At 41.6% G+C, this 19,864-nt stretch overlaps 2 protein-coding genes across 5 annotated transcripts; both read right to left on the reverse strand.

The window, feature by feature from the left end:
* Positions 1 to 1,348: 1,348 nt before the first annotated feature.
* LOC115795707 (zinc finger protein 397) lies at positions 1,349 to 5,782 on the reverse strand. Of its 4 annotated transcripts, none has more exons than XM_030751743.1 (5): positions 5,429 to 5,782; positions 5,007 to 5,149; positions 4,817 to 4,895; positions 3,595 to 3,663; positions 1,349 to 3,121 (listed from the first exon to the last, which is right to left on the reverse strand). In XM_030751743.1, exons 1-5 carry the CDS (start codon positions 5,670 to 5,672, stop codon positions 2,157 to 2,159), a joined length of 1,500 nt encoding a protein of 499 aa, XP_030607603.1. In that variant the 5' UTR covers positions 5,673 to 5,782; the 3' UTR covers positions 1,349 to 2,156. The 4 variants fall into 4 exon arrangements, with proteins under 4 accessions (XP_030607603.1, XP_030607602.1, XP_030607605.1 ...); XM_030751742.1 differs by having other exon boundaries at positions 4,817 to 4,898; XM_030751745.1 differs by lacking the exon at positions 3,595 to 3,663.
* A 5,751-nt stretch (positions 5,783 to 11,533) lies between these two features.
* On the reverse strand, positions 11,534 to 19,777 carry casq1a (calsequestrin 1a). Its single transcript, XM_030751746.1, has 11 exons — positions 19,463 to 19,777; positions 16,249 to 16,342; positions 15,995 to 16,095; positions 15,719 to 15,830; positions 15,399 to 15,472; positions 14,076 to 14,206; positions 13,932 to 13,977; positions 13,803 to 13,857; positions 13,568 to 13,668; positions 13,360 to 13,434; positions 11,534 to 12,581 (listed from the first exon to the last, which is right to left on the reverse strand). Exons 1-11 carry the CDS (start codon positions 19,697 to 19,699, stop codon positions 12,177 to 12,179), a joined length of 1,431 nt encoding a protein of 476 aa, XP_030607606.1. The 5' UTR covers positions 19,700 to 19,777; the 3' UTR covers positions 11,534 to 12,176.
* Positions 19,778 to 19,864: the final 87 nt, after the last annotated feature.

Consider the following 19,864-nt stretch of genomic DNA (forward strand, 5'->3'; position numbering starts at 1 on the left):
GATACAATGAATTAACCGTAATTAACCACTTGTTTTTGTTTTTGGAAAGTTGAGTTCAATTTCACCAGCCACACCCAGGCCTGATTATTGCCTGATTGTCAAAAAAACAACACATTACGCCACAATCAATGTCTTTAGTACACTACACTGTTTTTGTAAGTAAACCATTTTTGCTGTAAATACCAGATCCTTATTTGTCCTCTTTATATTTCTTATTTCTATCTGTATTTATTATGTCGGCACTTGGAGGATGGCTCCAACAAAATTTCATTGTATTGTGCAATGACAATAAAGATATCTTAGTGACAGGGTTACGAAGTCATTTCTAAGACTTTGAGACTCCAGTGAACCAGTGAGAGCCATTATCCACAAACTGAGAAACCTTGGAACAGTGATGAACCCTCCCAGGAGTGGCTGACCTACCAAAATTACTCCAAGAGCACAATGACGACTCATCCAGGAGGTCACAGAAGAACCCACAACAACATTGAAAGAACTGCAGGCCTGTCCCAGTTAAGGTCAGAGTTCATGATTCAACAATAAGAAACAGACTGAGCAAAAATGGCATCCACGGGTGAGTTCCAAGGAGAAAACCACTGCTGACCAAAAACAACACAAAGGATCATCTCATATTTACCAAAACACATCTTGATGATCCCCGAAACTTTTGAGAAAATATTCTGTGGACTGATGAGACAAAAGCTTAACTTCTGGGACATTTAGAGTCCCGTTGCATCTTGTGTAAAACTAACAGCATTTCATAAAAATAACGTCACAACAACAGTCAGTGGTGTGCTGCTCTGGGGCTGATCTGCTGCTTCAGGACAACTTGCTGCATTTGATGGAACCATGAATTCTGCTCTCTACCAGAATATCCTGAAGGAGGATGTCCAGTTATCGGTTCATGCCGTGCAGCTGAAGAGCACTCGGGTTATGCAGTAGGTAGGACAATGATCCTTGGTCTTAAATCCAAAGGTGACGCTTGACCTTAAACAGGCCGTTAATGCTCAAAAATGTGGCTGAATTAAAACAATTCTGCAAAGAAGAGTGGGCCAAAATTACTCCACAGCGATGTGAAAGACTTATTTTCAGTTATTGCAAACACTCGATTTCAGTGTTTGCAGCCAAGGGTGGCATACCCAGTTATTAGGTTTAGGGGGGCTATTACTACTACACACAGGGCCTGGAAGGTTTGGATTTAAAAACCACAATTTGTATTTAGGTTTATCGCTGTCGTACATTAAAATTAGCTTAATCTGATACATGCAAGTGTCAGAAATATGCAAAACATTAAGAAATCAGCAGTGCATTAGCCATTTGTTTGAACTTAGATTTATAAATGGTATTTTATTTCAAAGGCAGTGTCATTATAGCTTAGATGTGCACACACAAAATTTATTTTCTTTTTTTTATTGATACACAAGATAAATGTTTTCAGCAAAAGTCGTTAAAAAGACTGAAAAACAGACGTCAGTCAGTGCTGAGTGCACACGTTAAAAAAAACAAACAAAAAACAAACCCAAACTGTCTTTCAAATGAAGACAAGACCGTATTTGTTGTGTTTTAACTCAAAGTCACCATGAGACATACAGGTCATGGAAAGCAATACATCTACAGACAATGAATAATCATAACATGCTACAAAGCTAAAAAGTAAGTAATAAGTGACATGAGTGTTAAGTAAAAAAAACAAACAAAAAAAAAAAACTCCAAAAACAAATCTATAAAAGTACTTAACAGGAAATGTTGGCAGGTGGAGAGCTGTGGTTTTTCAAAAAACAGACAAGCACCAGATATCTCAGATCTACCCATTAATGGTGCGTTACAAGCCGTCTAAAACACAAATCTCCAAGGAGCACCAGAGGACTCACACACTTGTGAGCTGGTTAACTGTGCAAAGGTCGGTGGGTTTAATGCGTAAACAGGTTTAGTTGTACTCTGCCACCATCTCAGCCCCATTAATGTAACAATATGACAAGAACTAAACGGACAAAATTAGACTAAAACATCAGTAGTACAAGTTTCTTATATCAGGAATCAACGCAACAGTTTGCCTCATGTATGACTTCTCTCTTATCTAAGCTTCTGTGATTTAGTGTTTTCAGTCTGAGGTAGACATGCGTGCGACCACAGCGGCCTGCCCCTGACAGCTGTTCTTACAGCTTAAAGCCAGCGATGGTTCTGAAAGAAGGAACAAAGAAGTCACACTGGCTCAGTTTGTGTTTCTCCAGATTCCTCATGATCCGGAACGTCTTGCCGCATGTGGGGCAGCTGAAAGGCTTCTCTCCGGTGTGAAACCTCAGGTGTGCTTTCAGGTTGTCTCGCAGACGAAAGCTCTTCCCGCACTGCGGGCAGGTGTGCGGCCTCTCCCCCGTGTGGAACCTCGAGTGGCGGCGGAGACTCTTTCTTAGGGCGAACGTCTTAGAACACACAGAACACGAGTACGGTTTCTCCCCAGTGTGGAAGCGCTCGTGTCGCCGGAGGATCTTCCTCCGGTTGAATATTTTCCCACAGATACTGCAGCGGTATCCATCACGGGAGCGGCTGACGACTGTTTGGAGACGCCAAATGTCATTTCCACATCTGGTGAAGCAGCAGAGGCGATGGCCGGTGTGAAGGCCTTGATGATGGCGGAGATCTTTGGGCACAGGCCAACCATTGTTGTGGTCAATGCTGTGAACTTTGGCAGCGTCACCCTGATTCGACATCTCCGATTCAGGTATCGTGAGAAGATTTACCAATTGTACAGCACAGGGACGCAGCAGCTTTGGATCTGGAGAGGTGAGTTTCAGCTTCATCTGGAGATGGTTCTTTGCTTCCTTCTGAGAGTGGACCCATTCCCACACCCCGATCTGTGCAGGAGTTGCAGCTCCATCAGATGGGGAGGGACTGTAGGCAGTGCCCTTGGCTGTGCTGACACAGGCCTGCTGAGGCTCGGCTTGAGTGGGCTTCTCTGATGTCTCAGGTTTGGGTGCCGGAGACTCCGGTTTAAGGATCAACGGGCAAACATACTTCACCTTCTCCCCAGAAGCGGAGTTACTCGTATCAGGCTGAATTACAAGCGGCTTCTGATTAGCTGGCACACTGTTTGTTGATGTCTCTGTCCGTGTCTCTGCAGAGACTGAAAAAGATCACACGCACTTTTAATTAAATTGTACATTTTCACATTTCCTTTCATTTAACTTCCAAACCCTCCACATCTCTCCGTGGTTACCATGTATGCAAAATAACAGATTATTCAGTGCAGACATTAAAAAAAAAAAAAAACACATATCACACTGTTGCTCCATACACCTGGACAAGAAGCAAACAGGTAAGAATGGTGCTTTTACATTAAGGTTATAAAAAATCCATACAAGCCGTCCCTTTATTGTGCACACTCAATGCAGGGTATCAGCCACACCAGCTGGTGTTTGAGCCATGTTTAGAGTGCGATAAATCCTGTTAAATGCTGCCGTTCATATCAATTAATATGTTCTATTTAGAATATCCACTGACAATTTTAAGTGTATTACTGAAAAGCATTTTAAAAGTTATTGTTACTTTTTTTTGGCTCAACAGTTGTTTTTCCATTAAACTTCACCGTCTGCTCACCTCGTCCTTCCAGCTCTTGCACAGTCTCTCTGTCCTCTCTCTCTCCATCCTCCTCATTCCTTATTTGCACTGACAATCACACACAAATACACTATATTCAACTAGAAATTACATAAAAATGATTTATTATTATAATAGCAGGCTTGTGGTGCATGTTTAATAACAGAGCATCAAATTGCTTAGTTGTGTGCAATCATCAATCAGTGAATGTGGTCAAACAGAAGCTACCCGAACATTATAACTGTGGTGTTGACTTTGACTACATGTCCATTGCTACCTGCTTCTTTGTGCCGTCACCCAAAAGGTAAAAGTAAAAGTGAAACTGAATTTAGCTCCTTGGCTGATGAGTAGTGATCTACCAACAGACTGTGGCTCAGAAAGCTAAAATGAGCTGATAATGTCTATGATGTAGCCGATGTTAGCTAACGCTTTTGACACCATTTAGAGAGCAAATATACAGAAGCACATTAATGACACTGGATTATCAGGAGAATCTGCACTTTTGCTCGATAGCGTTTCAGGTAACAGGTGTTTTAATTCTGCACCGTTGACTTGTGTCACGAAATGCCCCCTTTATCTTCTTTCAGCCCCAGAAACACAAGTCTTATACCGGCACCTTTCCCAGCATACATGGGAGAGTTGCTACGATGTACAGAAGGAATATAAAATAAGTGAAAAATGATGAGTAAAGTGACACAAAAATATAACTTTTGAGCTCTCCTATTGTTGCTGAGAAATTGATAATTTCCAACTAGTATTGTATATGTGGCAGATCAAAATACTGTGCTTTTTACTTTTTTTTTTTTTAATGCATTTTTGAGCAGTCATACCTTCACAAGTACAGAAGCAAGCCCCGAGTCCCTCGCCCCTTTTTTTAGGATTGAAAAACATATCTGAGTTCTGTTAAAAACTGCAACCAAATCAATTCTACACCAACTCCCAAGTGGCCATGCTGTTTAATCTGTCCAAAGCTGCGTTATTGCAAAATATGCGTGACTTAAATATGTTTATTATTAATAATAATAAAAAGCAAAACAAACAAACAAAAAAACAACTTTAAAATCAACACTTTGTAGCAGCACTTGCAACATGCGGTCCAAACTGTGGCTGGGGTACTTACCTGTTCTTCACATCTCCACAGATAAATCAAAGATAAAAGCTTTTATTTCTCCCAGATATGCATAATGTGTGTTCATGCCTGTCAGTGGCTTTCAGCTCTTACCGTGCAAAACTTGTGTCTGAGCATCACAGTCAGATAGTGACTCTGCTTCAAGGACGCTTAGCTCCACCAAATCCACAACCTGCTGAGAAAAGACACATGACACATTTACAAGCAAGCATAAGCCCAGACTTCACAAAGCGCCTGATCTTCATTACACAGGTGATTTATACCCCTGTAAATTCTTACTGACCAGATCCTTCAGGGATGGCCACTCGGGGTCAGCAGGCCCATTATCTTCACCCAAGAGGATTTCTCGCGGAATGAGGCAACCCTCCACCACCACCTCCTTGCAGTCCCTCACACAACCACCATCATCCGAGACAAAAGTAGGCTCTATGAAGAGGAGGGGGGAAGGGTTAACGCTGGGCTTCTACTCTGCAGGAATTCAGTCCGACTGTTGCAACATTAGTTATATGCAAGACTGCTTGATGATATGCAAATATGCATTAAACAGTTAATGTATCGATTCCACAAAACTCTGTTGGGAGTAAGTTTCAAAAAATGTGAGCAGCTCGAGCCTTCAGGAACGACCGTACTTATGCATCTGGAGCTGCAGCAGCGCCGCGGACACCAACAGGAAGTACAAGCGTGCAAAGGTTCAGAAACACATACCGTTAAACAGCGACGGCTCTGAGATGTTCTCGCCCACTTGCACGCCGATGCTGCGTTTTGTGACCCCACTCGATAAAATATCCGAGCTTTCGTTTCCCTTCGCGTCCTCGCTGCGGCCCAAACCCACCTCGGCAGTTCGGTATCTGCTCTCGAACAGTTTGATTAACTCCACCGAGGCCGCTTTGACCAGCGCGCCCAGCACCGACTCCACCTGCGCCTGGAGGCTCCCGACGCCCTGCGACATGTCGCCTTCTCCGGCTGTGCAGAAATTCGCACCAAAACGGAAGTTAAAATAGAGAAGAAGTATTTATTTACCAACGATACAGCCACATGGTTCGCAGAGGGTAGGGGCGTGTCCAGTAGTGGGGGAGGAGTATGGATATCTATGGGGGGGACGGCCTTCCTCTTCTTCCTGTTTGCTACATGGCTGCCGGCAAATAACCTGTAGGTGCCTTACCGCCACCTTGTGGATTAGGGTAGTTACTGTCAAAGTCCTACTTGCTGATGCGTTAAATTCCCCTTAAAATTTACATGAACTGCTCTGCAGCATTTCTGTAATGCCACGTGTTTCCTCTGAAGTACCATTCTGAGTATTTGCCTCTCTTACTGATATAATGTGAAAATACTGCAATCTTCCCTTGGCATGTATATTAAGTAGTTTTACCCATCAAATCTAAAATGAAATCTAAAATCTAATCTACCCATCAAATCTAATCTAATATTCCTCTCTTTTCTTTGAATTTTATAGACAATGTTACTAATTTTCATTAATTGTCTCACCCTTTTCTGCTTTTTGTTTCCATATTCAATTAAATTTTACCCTTTATCTCAGCATTGCCCGTATTTATTATATACAGGAATCTGTTGTGAGAAAATGAAACGAAATGGGGGAACTCATCTACGGAGTTGTGGAAAAGTCCAGGACAAAGCCCTCCATCCCAACTAGATCCAGGAGCCAGCAGGAGATAGACTGGCTGGTCAAGGAGAGAAAGCAGCTCAAAAAGGTGGAAAGCTACAGAAGAAGAGAAGGATGGAATAAATGTGCTGCAAGCAGACATCCAGAACCAACTCTTATCCTTAAGGAGAATAGCGTACTTGAGAAAGAAGAGCAGGAAGAAGGATCAGATGAGATCCAGTTTCTTTGCTGATCCATTCAGGTTTGTGAAGAGTCAGTTCACAAAGGAAAAGGGTGGCAAACTACCAGCACCAAGAAAAGGCCTTGAGGCTTATCTAAGTGAAATCCATTCAGACCCCTGCTGCTGGGAGACAATTCCCCTCCCTCCTGACATGCCTCCACTACCCTCTCCACTGTTCCAGCTAGACACCAGTCCCCCCAAGTGGAGCGAAGTGGTAACAGCTGTCTACCATTAAAGAGCTTCATCTTCTCCTGAGCTGAACGGAGTTCCCTACAGGCTTTACAAGAACGCTCCAGTCGCACTATGATTCCTCGACCAACATCAACCACTTCCACCGTATTAGCCTTCTGGATATGGAAGGGAATGTTTTCTTCAGTATCCTAGTTCACAGGCTAACAACGTGCAAGTTACAGAGGAATGGCTACATCGACACTGCTGTGCAGAAAGCAGGGATTCCTGGGTTCTCTGGCTGCTTCAAACATGCAACCTGAATTTAGCATCAAATCCAATCAAGCGAGCTTCTCCAGACTGTGTTTCCAAAGCTTACAGCTCTGTTTCATAACTGACAATTACATCTCATCACGGCAGCTCCTGGAGGTAGGCATTGTGGCAGTCTGTACCATCTCTCCGCTAGCCTTTACCTCAGGACATGGAGGTCATCATCCATGACTCATGGTGGGTGGTAGGAGGAGAACAGCTGAAGCCCAGTCTTAGGCTACCTTCCATCAAGGCATATATGGACGATCTAACTATGCTCACCACTATTATAGCGTGCACCAGGGAACTCCTGCAAAAGCTGCAAGAGAACATAGAGTGGGCCAAAATGAAGATAAATTCAAGCAAGTCTAGAAATCAAATCATTGATCAAGGGGAAGCTGGCTGAGCATCTCTTCATTGGTGAAGAGCCTTAACCATCTGTGGTGGAATAGCCTTGTGGCAGTTCTGGAAGTGTTGCCGGATCATCATCGAAACACCACTGAAGGAGGGTTACCCACCTGATGACCCCAAGGAAGCTTGTGATCCTTCTTCTACACTTAGTCAGATATTTCCCTGACACCATGGCAAGCATGAAGGACACACACACACACACACACACACACACACGAACACACACACACACACACACACACACACACACACACACACACACACACACACACACACACACACACACACACACACACACACACACACACACACACACACACCTGAGGAATGCGTTGGTCTCCAAGGATTGTTTCATCTAGTTCCATTGCAGAACTGAAATGATTCGATGTAAACTGAGCTCAGGGAGAATGCATGGATGATGGTAGGTTTTGATAACCTAAATTTTATTTAGTTAAATAAATAAATAAATAAATATAGAACAGCTTTGTCAGTACATTAAGATGAGTGTATGCCCAGTCTCAAAACGTCATACTCGATCATTTTTTTACTTCTTCTTTTTGATGATGTTTCATAGCTTCAGCAGTCAGCTTCTGATTGGCTCTAATATTGATCAGCCACAGCATTAAAGCCACTGAAAGGTGAACATTGATCAGTGTTCTGCTGGGAAACCTTGAGTCCTGGCATTCCTGTAATTCTTATGTTGACGTATGCCACCCGCCTAAATGCTTTGCAGACCAAGCACATCCATCATGGCAATGTTACTGCAGTGTGACAGCAGTGGCCTCTTCCAGCAGGACAATGCACACCACCACAAGGCAATAACTCTTCAAGAACAACTCAAGGAATGTGGAAAAAGAGCCTGAGGTGTTCAGGCATGCTCCCAAACTCCTCAGGTTTTTATGCTGTGGCTTAGTGCTCATAGTTTAAAGCAGCTCTGTTACAGCCTTATGACACATGCAGAACTCAAGTCTAACAACATGTACAGTAAGGCACAGAATAAAGTTACATTTCCATATCTCCTGTCCCACCTTCATCCCTCCCAGCAGAGGCAAAACAGGGTGCACCAGTTGGCCCACCTGATGTAAAAGTCCTGCCTTCTCACAACAGGAAGGCTGGAGCATGAAAATATTATGGCAATGTTTCTGGTTTCCCACAACAGCCTAGTTAATGCTGATCATAAGCAAAAACCCTTCCAGTTTTGTCTTTCAGTAAAGCCACCACCACTGTCCATCCTGGAGTAACACTGTGTGATTTTTTCCTCAAAGAAAAGTTTCTTCCAGTTCTGTCGTGATCCTGGATCTGTCACCCAGAGTTTTCTGTTATGGACTTTGTTATTTCGTTTATTTCTTTGATTCTTAGTAATTCTAGTTGTTTGTTTGTTGGATCCTCAGGCCTTAGTTTAATGATCAGAGTGCTGGTTGGTTTTAGTTTGTTGTATATCATCCTTTGTTCAGTGAGCATACTTCCCTGAGTTCTGTGGTATCTGGTCTGTCCCACTCTTGTCTCTGACCATTGTGTCTCAGTGTCATCCACAGTACAATGATCCCTCCCTCTGATGTCTAGTCTCATTTTGTTTCCCTCCCAGTGTTGTCTTCATTCATGTGTACGGTGTTATTGTGTTTCCTTTGGTGTGCCGGCCTCCCCGTGTCTTGTCAGGTCTGTGTTTCTGTTCTATGTTTACTTCCTGTTGTACTTTACCAGTCCCTTGTCTTGTGTCTTGGGTTCAGTAGTGTCCTCTGTTCTGTGTGTGTGTGTGTGTGTGTGTGTGTGTGCATGCGCGTGTGTGGGTGTCATTTATAGTCATGATAGATGATGGCTCTCTGACAGCCACAGCAGAGATCTTTCACTCACTGTTTCAGTTACTGCTAAAGGTCAGAGTTCAGTCATAGTTTCGGATTTAGCTGAAAACATTCAGAGCAGCTTTCCAAGTCTGTAATGAATGTAAAATTTTACCAGTAAAGGCAAACATGTTATGATAAATGTCTCAGCTTTATAGGTTTTAAATATTTCAGTACATTTTGGGAGGATGATGATGATGATTTGAGAGGATGATCGTGTCGAGAAAATGAAGCCATTATGAACAGATCCAGACTGGATGAGCTGGAAAATGACTGGAGCCTGAACTGGATCTGGGCCTTATCCGGTCTGAATCCTTGATCCTGACCCATTTGGATCCTCCTGCTGTGCAGGTGGACTCGGACACGGTTTGCGAATCCGTTATAGAGCCCATGATGACCGATTTAGGTGATCATTTTGCCCAGTGTGGGTTCTGTAAGAGATTTCCTTGTTCCTAGTTAGTTGAGACCTGTTTCAGCCAAAAATAAAGGTCTGTTTTTGTCTACTCTGTCAGCCTGCCTCATGTCCTGCGTTTTGGGTCCACCTATCCACACACCACATAGTCTGCCTCCATAGACTGTGACAAGTTCACCTTGAATCTATCTGGAAGCAGACAGCAAACATGAAACAACAGAGCCCAAAATAAAATATATCAATATATTTAAACTTATCAAGCCTACTTCTTCATCACCAGTGATAACCTTTCAGTGGTTTGGCTTTCTAGTATTCCCACAGGGAAGCCAACCTGAAATCCCTAAAGACAAAAATACAACAACACCTTAAAATCCCTCACAATAAATATATTTCTATCAATTTATATTCTTATTTTATCACAATATGCATTTATTTTAAAGCTGTTACACAAAACATTGCAATATTATTTAATTGACACAGTTTCCGAACTATAATGGTGAAATTTGGGGTATAGGCTCACTGGCCACACTACTATTGTTGAACCACTCCTCAACACAAATGTCTAGTCAGCCAATCACATGGCAGCACCTCAGTGCATTTAGGCATGTAGACATGGTCAAGACAACCTGCTGAAATGGAAACTGACTATCAGAATAAGGAAGAAAGGTGATTTAAGTGATTCTGAATGTGGCATGGTTCTTGGTGCCAGGCAGGCTGCTCTGAGTATTTCAGAAACTGCTCATCTGCTGGGATTTTCCCACACAGCCATCTCTGGGGTTTACAGAGGATGGTCCGAAAAAGAGAAAATATCCAGTGAGCAACAGTTCTCTTGGTGAAAATGTCTTAATGATGTCAGAGGTCAGAGGTCATAGGAGAATGGTCAGACTGCTTTGAGCTAATAGGAAGACAACAATAAATCAAGTAACCACTCATTAAAACCAAGGTATGCAGAAGAACATCTGTGAATGCAGAAAACATGGAACCTTGAAGCAGCAGGGCTGCAGCAGCAGAGGATCACAGTGGGTGCTGCAGTTCACATGGGCTCACCAACAGAAGATTGGAAGAACATCGCCTGGTATGATAAGTCTCAATTTCTGCTTTAAAAGCCTTCTGGTATGGCCAGAATTTGTTGTAAACAACAGGAAAACTTGGATCCATAGTGTCTTGTATCAATGCTTCAGGCTGCTGGTGGTATAATGGTGTGGGAGATATTTTCTTGGCAGAATTTGAGCCCCTTAGTAACATAACTTAAATGCCACAACCAATCTGACTATTGTTGGTAACCCTATTCATCACCATCATATACATTCAGTCCAATAGAGGACCTTTGTGATGTGATGGAATGGGAGATTCATATGATGGATGTGCAGCTGACAGATCTGCAGCAACTATGTGATGCTATCATGTCAATATGGACCAAAATCTCTGAGGAATGTTTCCAGCACCTTGCTGGATCTATGCCATGGAGAATTAAGACAGAAAAAAGGAGGTCCAACCCAGTGCTGGCAAAGTGTATCTAATGAAGTGGCTGGTGAGTGTATATCAGAATTATCCTGCAGTCTCTTCTTTAAAACTAGGGGAATCTGAACATATTTTCTTTTTCTTGCACAAAGTAGCTTTAAGTGTGCGGAGAGTGATTTCTGCCTGCTCTGCACCTACTTAACCTTAGCACCCTTTATGAGATAAAGAAAGCCTCAGATTGCTCTTTGATCAGAATGTTTGACTTACTGTGGTTTGCATTTCACACATGCACACACTTACACATCTTTAAAAACTCTACAGTGGTGAGGTTTCTGTCCAAGCCGTCATTTATTTAAGACTTCACAGTACGTTAAATTCCTCTTGTTACAAAAATAGAATATGGCTGTTGTCATAATTCATCATCGTAGAAAACATCCATATGATGTACAGCACGTTCAGTGTACAGCATTACATTGATTTCACAGAGTAGGCTGATGATATTAAAGACCTATAAGAAAAGCTCGTTAGCACCCTTGGATCTGACCTCAGTCGTTTTGGTTGTGGTGGGGAACAAGAAAATAAGTGAACATAAAGAATACACATTCAAACGGCAACAGACTCCAAAGATGGATTCAGACATAATGCATACAATAATGCAATCCTTCCAGTATTAGGAAAATAAATACTTTAATAATATAAAAATCAATAGCAGTAGATGGCAAGGTTTTGAAAATTTTTTTTTATTGTTACATGTGGGGATAAAGGCACTGTGGCATCTTAGTACTTTGTTACATGGAGGATTAGTGAATATGCAGGTGAAAGGGTCAAATGAATACTGGAATAATGTTCTGGTGTGATGCAGAGAGAGGGCGATGAGAAGATGAGATATCAACACGAACTGACGAGTTCAAAGTAAGAACTAGTTTCAAGAAAGGACGATATGACAGAGTTAGTGATGTTGAGTCTTGAAACTGCATTGGTCAGACTTGAAAAGTAATTTATGACTTAATGATTTAATAATCATCGTCGTCGTCGTCGTCGTCGTCATCGTCATCGTCGTCGTCATCATCGTCATCGTCGTCATCATCGTCGTCGTCGTCGTCGTCATCATCATCATCGTCATCATCGTCGTCGTCATCATCATCGTCGTCGTCATCGTCATCATCGTCGTCATCATCATCATCGTCGTCATCATCATCATCATCGTCATCATCATCGTCGTCGTCATCGTCATCATCGTCGTCGTCATCGTCGTCATCGTCGTCATCATCATCATCGTCGTCATCGTCATCATCATCATCGTCGTCATCTTCATCTGGATCGATTTCACCTGACAGAACGTCCTCAAGCCAGTCCTCCAGCTCATCTGCAGAAGGCAGGTCCTCGCCATCATCCATGTCCATCCACACACTGTCAGCCTGGGAAGCAAAAAAAATCCCACAAAAACAAGAACAGCTCTTTTGTGGGTTCTCTGAGAAGGTGAAAGTCTGTGGAGCAACACAACTAACTAACCTCCTCTTTTTAGGGTACCTTTAAAGACACGATGACCCCAACGCTGAATCAAATTCAGAAGCTGTTTTGGTGCATCAGCATTCCACTTTATAAATGACATTCTCATTGTAAAGGCACATGTTACCATATGGTTTTCCTTATTTTCTGCCATATGTGTATTGTTACATTAGTGGACACTAGTGGACACTTAAACATGCCCAGGGTGATCCATGTAAGTCAAAAGCTCAGCTTTAGATCACTCTAAACTCTCAGTTTCAGGCAGTTTTGTCTATTCCTTGCTCTGTATGATGTCAAAGAGACAGGACACCTCTGACTCTAAGCACAGAAGCCCCTCCCACTTGTTGTCCAATCCTTCTGTTTGCAATGGCCAGCCAGCCAGAACAAAGTTTGCTTAGGTGGGTGGCCTTAAAGACAGTGTTTCTATTATAAGATGCATTCTGAGAGCTATGATATATACTATGAAGGCATAAGATGAATAAAAATTATTTTGAGCTGTGAATCATACAGTAGAGTCTAGTAGAGCATAAGAATAAAAATATGAAGTTGAAAATGAGTATAACAAGTCCGTGCCTTGCCCTAAATCTACTTGTGACTGTAAATGTTATGTATAACAATATATGGGAGCAATAAAGCACACAAATGTTTTGAATTTGGTAATAAGAGCATACTGAAAATATGACTTACATCATCAGCTTCAACAACACCAATCTGTGGGTGTGACAGGTCAATTCCAAAGGTCTTTTCCCAGTGTGGCAGGAGCTGCAGAGGAAAGTAAGCGAACGATTTAATCAAGCAGTGGCTGTTATCAACGAACCAGTCTCAATCAAACTGTACAGACTGCCTGACAGTCTCTTGTTTCTAGAAAGCATATTACACTGTTTCATATTGTTACCAGAGGGAAGTCATCAGGGTCAATCCAGACAATGCTGAGGTCAGGGTTGTCAGTGTTATCTTCGGCAACTTGCTTCAGAATCTCCAGGAACTCAAAACCATCTGAGAAGTGAAAAAAGAGGATCACAGTCTAAACCAAACAGCTAACTACATAACTAAAACTAAAATGCATCACCGAATGATCAGAAATAACTGTCAGTAGAGATGTTTTTATATTTAATTTAGTGCCCCTTTACCTGGATCAGACTCCTCTGCAAAGGCAATAATATGTTCACCGTCAACATCATCTTCCTGTGGAAAAAAATAGTTACAGGCTGCAGTTTCAGCAAAGCTGTAAAACTGCTCCTTAGTTTAAAATTTCTTACCCAGATTTCGTACATGTTGTGGGGCTGCAGCTTCCTCAGGGTTGGTCTAACAAGCAAAAATGACTCAAATCTTAATGTCTTTTACTTGGATCTCAGAAGACAAAGCTCTTTAGATCCTTGTGGCATAGCGCAAATGGGACTTACCTGTCATTATCTTCAACAAATTTCACCAGTTCCTCCTCAGTGTAAGGTTTTCCAGGGATGACCACTGGCTCATCTATGAATGGTTCATAGAAGTCCACCTCATTGAGCTTCAGGTCCAGAGCCTTGGCAACCTGTAACACAAGCCCAAAGAATTGGAAGCCTCATGTGACCATACAGGATATATTAATGGTGTATGCTTTAATTAAAAAAGTTTCAACAAAATATTTAACAACAGTTTGCTTTATTTAGGAAAAAGAAAAGTGTTATTAATATTTTTTTCTTGTTTGGTTGTTTTTTTTTTTTGACAGTCTGAGAGCAGTGGTTCAGGTGGTAGTGCAGGTTGTTCGCTAATTGCAGGGTTGGTGGTTCGAGCTACATTTCAAAGTGTATTTGAGCAAAACAGTGTAAACCCAAGACACTTCAGATGGCAGGTTAGTTAGCACCTTATATGGCCCTTTTCACCACCACTGATCTGTGAGTGTGTGAAAGGTGGATGAGAAACAACAGCGTGTAAATGATGGTATACCCAACACCTTATAAGTGGATGATAGCCAGCCTATGTGATTTAAATGAAACCTGCCTTATATATAATGGTAGACCTCTTAACCCTCATTAACTGAACGACTTGATTAGGGTATCTTAGAAAGGGTCTCCCCCTGATTCAAGGAAATTACAGATATAGGTGATCAACCACTGTTTTCATTTCCTGTGTGATGCTCATATGATAGACAGATCTTTACAGAATACTGTATAGCAGGGATCCTCAAATCCAGGCCTCGAGGTCCGGTGTCCTGCAGGTTTTAGATGTGTCTCTGCTTCAACACACCTGAGTCAAATATAGAAGTGATTAGCAGGACTCTGGAGAACTTGACTGCATACTGAGGAGGTAATTCAGCCATTTGATTCAGGTGTGTTGGATCAGGGACACATCTAAAACCTGCAGGACACCGGACCTCGAGGCCTGAATTTGAGGATCCCTGCTGTATAGCCATGAATATAAGCCTCAAAGATATGGAATTTAAGATCCATTGTTGTTGAATACTTTTTTCACAGAAAGCATTTGGATTTATGGTTACACATAAAAAAAAAACATTTTCTTGGTGTACCTCAGAGTTTGATTTTGGGCCCACTGCTTATTTTTCTTTTCTTTTTTTTAATTGATTTTTAATGTTTCTATTTTTAAGGTAAGTTTTCTGAGCCTGCTCATTACAAATATAGAGTGAAATATAACTGCCACCCACTCAGTGCTTAAAAGTTGTGTCATTGCTAAAACTGAAACTAGACTAATAATATAGTCACCTCAAGTAATTAATAATTACTCACCTTGGGATTGAAGGTGGCATAGAACAGGATGTGAGGATGGAACTCTTCAGCAGCATCAGCAAAAGCCTCAAAATCTGAAATTTACAGATTTCCATTGAGTTGTTTCAGAGCTCTGACTCTTTATATGAGACATCTAAATGCAGAGACTTCTTGTTCTCATCCTTACTGGTGTTTTCTGTGCTCACGTAACTCAAATCGCATCAACTTTAACTAAAGCATTATGAAGATTACTTTAAATTTATGATCCTGTCTCATTTGCTTGATATGCAGTTATCAGAAAATATTACAGGTTATCATGCCATCACAGTACAGAGTCTTACGTTCTGACTTGTGACTCTTAAAGTAGCCCACCAGTTTGATGTCCTCTTCGATGTTTTTAAAGCCTTTCAGTTCCTTACTATTGTCAATTATTTCTACAGGGTCCTCGAGAACCTTTGGAAGACAAGAAAAGGGAAGACAACAGAGATGACAAAGAGGAGAATAAACTGGAAAAAAGGCACTGTACTCATACTCATATGAAGCAAAATGAGTATTTAGAGACTTTTTATTGCTAAAATAAAGCAGGCTATTAACTGGGAGATTATATCCTCACGAACATCATAGATGAACTCCACAAGAGTGTCAGATGCAAGCTCGCCATCATATTCTATGACTTCATCGTCTGTGAAGACGAAGATGCTGTCAGACTCCTCAAGGCCTGGAGGGAAAGAATATTTTGTGTTTAACCTCGAGACATTTGGACAGGTTGGTTCAGATTACATTTCAGCTTCTTGTGTTAAAGCAATGTGACTGTGATGGTCTGACATTTTACAAAATAAGCTATGTATCAACTTCCTACAGCTGTGCTTACCTAATTTCTTTGCAACAGCCTTGTCGTGCTTTGCATCAATGAGACCAACTCCAATATCTTCGTCTTCAAACTCATCCAGGACCTGGGCTGCAAACTGTAAAACATTGCACATAAATAAATAAATGATTTGTTAGTTCAACACAAAAAGAGGGAATGCAGGGCTGTGCAAGTGTGTCTTACTCATTTGAAAGGTTACACTATTACACTCCTACACTATTATTTACACCTTTTACAAAGTTGTCTCACGCAGTAGTTTCATTACCATAAAAGCCTGCTTTTCAGAGCGCCGCTTATGCACTTTCTAAATCTGTATGAAACTTGAACCTTTTGACTGACAGTCGGTTCCACCAGTGACAGTGAGCGACTCGCAGCCCAGCTGCATTGAAGAAGTGGTTCGAGAGCTGTCTCAGTGCATCTGAAGGGTAAAAAGTACACACAAACTCTATCGCTCTCTCTCACAAACACACACGCACGCATGCACACTGGTGTCAGAAATCTTGAGCAGCTGCTTTTACTGGCATAAATAGTCAGACTAACCAGGCTGTCCTGCAGTTTGTTGTGCAGATAATTCTTTGAATTTCTTTTAACTTGACTGGAGTTGCAGATGAGTGGGGCACAGTGAAGCAGTTTAAGTTATTCACACTTATTCACTGCATTGCACTATACTTTGCTGTAGACTGCATCCTTTTGGCATTTACACAGGCTAAAATAAACTTCTTACAGGGAAAGGGATTAAGGCTTTATATTTATATATATTATATTTATTTAGTTATATATATTTATAGGCCATATTTAAGGATAAAGTAAAGCTTAAAACAAGCATATATTTTCTTTGTTGCTAATAGTGAAATTCACCGTATGACCATTTGAATAAAGCACTTTTTTTTTAAATAAAATTTTAATTTTTCACCAAATTCTTTATGAGGTGAAATATGAGCATATCTAGATGCATTAGGAGTTTTTTAAAATTTGGAAATGCAAAATAGGAATTTCTTGCATTTATGGTGGATAAAACAGATGGAAATTATATCTGCCCGGCCTCCTAAAATAAAACATGCAAAGTTGTTTTTGGAGCTTGGTGTTCAGAATGTGTATTTGATGTAACATGGATGAGCTCATTTCTTCAGAGTAACCGAACCTCCTCGACAGCATGTAAAGTTAAACCAGCAGGCCCAGTATCTGGGGTGGGATTTCATAGATTTTTATCTGCGTGCGCAGCAGCTGTACGTTTTTCAGTTTTTGTTCTTGGCTTAGATCTACCAAAACTGCTAACCTGGCATATGAGTGCAGTGATAATACTGCTGATTCAGGACCGGACTCCATCATCCTCATTTTGATGTCCAGAGGGACAAAAAAAGACATGCGAACCTTCATGTTTGCCAATCTATGTCCAACAGGCGCTGCAGCTTGATAGCACATTGCATTCTGTCTGGAGAATGTAATGCGCTTTTCTTTACACTGAGGAACAAGCATGACAGGCATTTGACAAAGCATTGATAATATACACAAGAGGCCACTTTAACAGCAAAACCAATCAAGTTAAAAGGACACAGGAAGAAAGCACTTAATTATCACCATCATAATGTCATGTTTCATTTGACTTTCATTAACCCCCACAGGGCTCCTTGACCTATGAAATTTTGCACCTTTTGCCTTGCCTATTACTATAAATAAAGCTTCATTAAATGTAAATTATAATACATTCAGAAGGAGAAACACAAGCCTTTGGGGAGCTCAACCCACCACAAAAGCATCTCGGGATAAAAATAGCACCAGAAGTCACACCAGCCCAGGGACTATTTTGGCAAGATGGCAGTGATGCTCAGTGCTCTGGGATCCGCTGACAAGTACAGTACTGCAAGTGTCAATCACGGCTCAGAGCTGAGCCGGCACTACTGGAGCCAGTACCTCCAGCGCTGGCTGCAGCCCCAAGACTGAGCCCCAGTGCCCTGTACACAGACACCAGAGGCTCTTGATGTGATTCGTTACAGCCTTTCTCACCTCTCTCTCTCTCTGTCTGATTTAGTTATTAGTCTTTTCCCCATTACCACTATCCATCACTATTATTTTTACCCCCTTCATGCTATTTCATTAATTTTCTTAACATGAGACTAACCTGCTGATTTCCAGATTCGGTTACTGCTAAGATTTGTTGCACCTGTTTTATACAATATTCATTCAGGCAAAGTTAAAATATTTGTAATAATTGTTATTTTATTTAAATTTACACAGGTGCTAATCAACCAGCCTTGCAAAATACAGTAATGTAGCAAATGTGTGGAGCAGCAGCCTTGGTGTTACACTGTACGTTAGCCACGCCAAATGCCATGAAATATTGTTGTTATGTGATCTAGTGCAGGCCATAAATCAGAAATCAACCTGACTTCTTAGAACTGCAATGTCCAGTGCAGTTCTTAAATATCAGCTTCAGTAGTACATCTTTAAATGCTCTCTGAGAACAGCTTAGTTTTGCGTTGTCTTTGTGACGGCTACACTGTAAAATTAATTTTGCTCTCTGTATAAATTGTTGTGCGCAAACATGGAGTCACCTTCATGACAAGAGACACAAATAGAACTTTTCACACACAGCAAATGAGTGGAAGCTCTGTGAAAGGTGATGTAGTGCCTTTTTAGCAGGAACTGCTGAGTATCCAGGCTTAACATGAGGCCTACGGTGAGCGTTAAGTTGATCAGCTGCCCGACACACAGGCACAGAAACACACAAAGATGCACACACATCCCACACAGGCTCAGCCTTCGCCAAAATAAATGATATCTTGGGTCCTCACAGCTCAGCTCTTTGCCTCAGGGTGGTCGACATGACGACACACCGCAGGCTTGCCACACATTTCTTCGCTCATCAGCAAAGCTATTTTCTACCTCTATATCTTCTTTTCTCCATAATAACTCCCTCACAAACACGAGAGGAGGTTTCACAAAAAATTGCACAATATGAAGCAAATATTCCCTCGATGTTTTTAAACCATGGTTAGCTTTTTGCAGTAAAAAAAAACAAAAAACAAAACAAAACAAAATATACATATAAATGTATATACGCGATATTTTACATCTGCTTTGAATCTGCAGACCTAAGTGAAAAGTCTCTGCGGATTCAAATATGTTTAAAGCATCTGCGTGAATGAATCAAGCACTGATTTCACAGCTTCCTCATCATCAGCTATCCTCTAAATGATTCCCACAGTTCTCAACCCACCTCAAGGGCCAACTCCTCAATTTCAAACTGTCTCTGGGCGGCGCGGCTGGATCCGGGATGGTCATGGTAGTAGACCACCATAACATCATACTTCTTCATCACAGACTTATAGTTCTTGGCGTTGAGGTCGTGGACGCGGTCCTTGCCATCATACTCAGGGAAGTCCAAGCTATCCTTGCCCAGTGAAACTCCCCCAAAGGACAGCAAGACTGTCACAAGCACCCAGGTCCACTTCATGGCTCCTCTCTAAGACAATGTGGATATATTTACAGTTTCAGAAATTAAATGAAAGGGGGGAAAAATGAAAAAAAAAATTTTTTTTTTGGTGAAAGTATGGAGAACCCCTTCCAATCCGCGTCACCCAGAAGAGAGCAAGACAGCCTCCTGCATCCACCTTATTAA

This window comes from Archocentrus centrarchus, chromosome 17 (genome assembly GCF_007364275.1).
Source record: "Archocentrus centrarchus isolate MPI-CPG fArcCen1 chromosome 17, fArcCen1, whole genome shotgun sequence".
In the NCBI taxonomy this organism is placed as follows: Eukaryota; Metazoa; Chordata; class Actinopteri; order Cichliformes; family Cichlidae; genus Archocentrus; species Archocentrus centrarchus.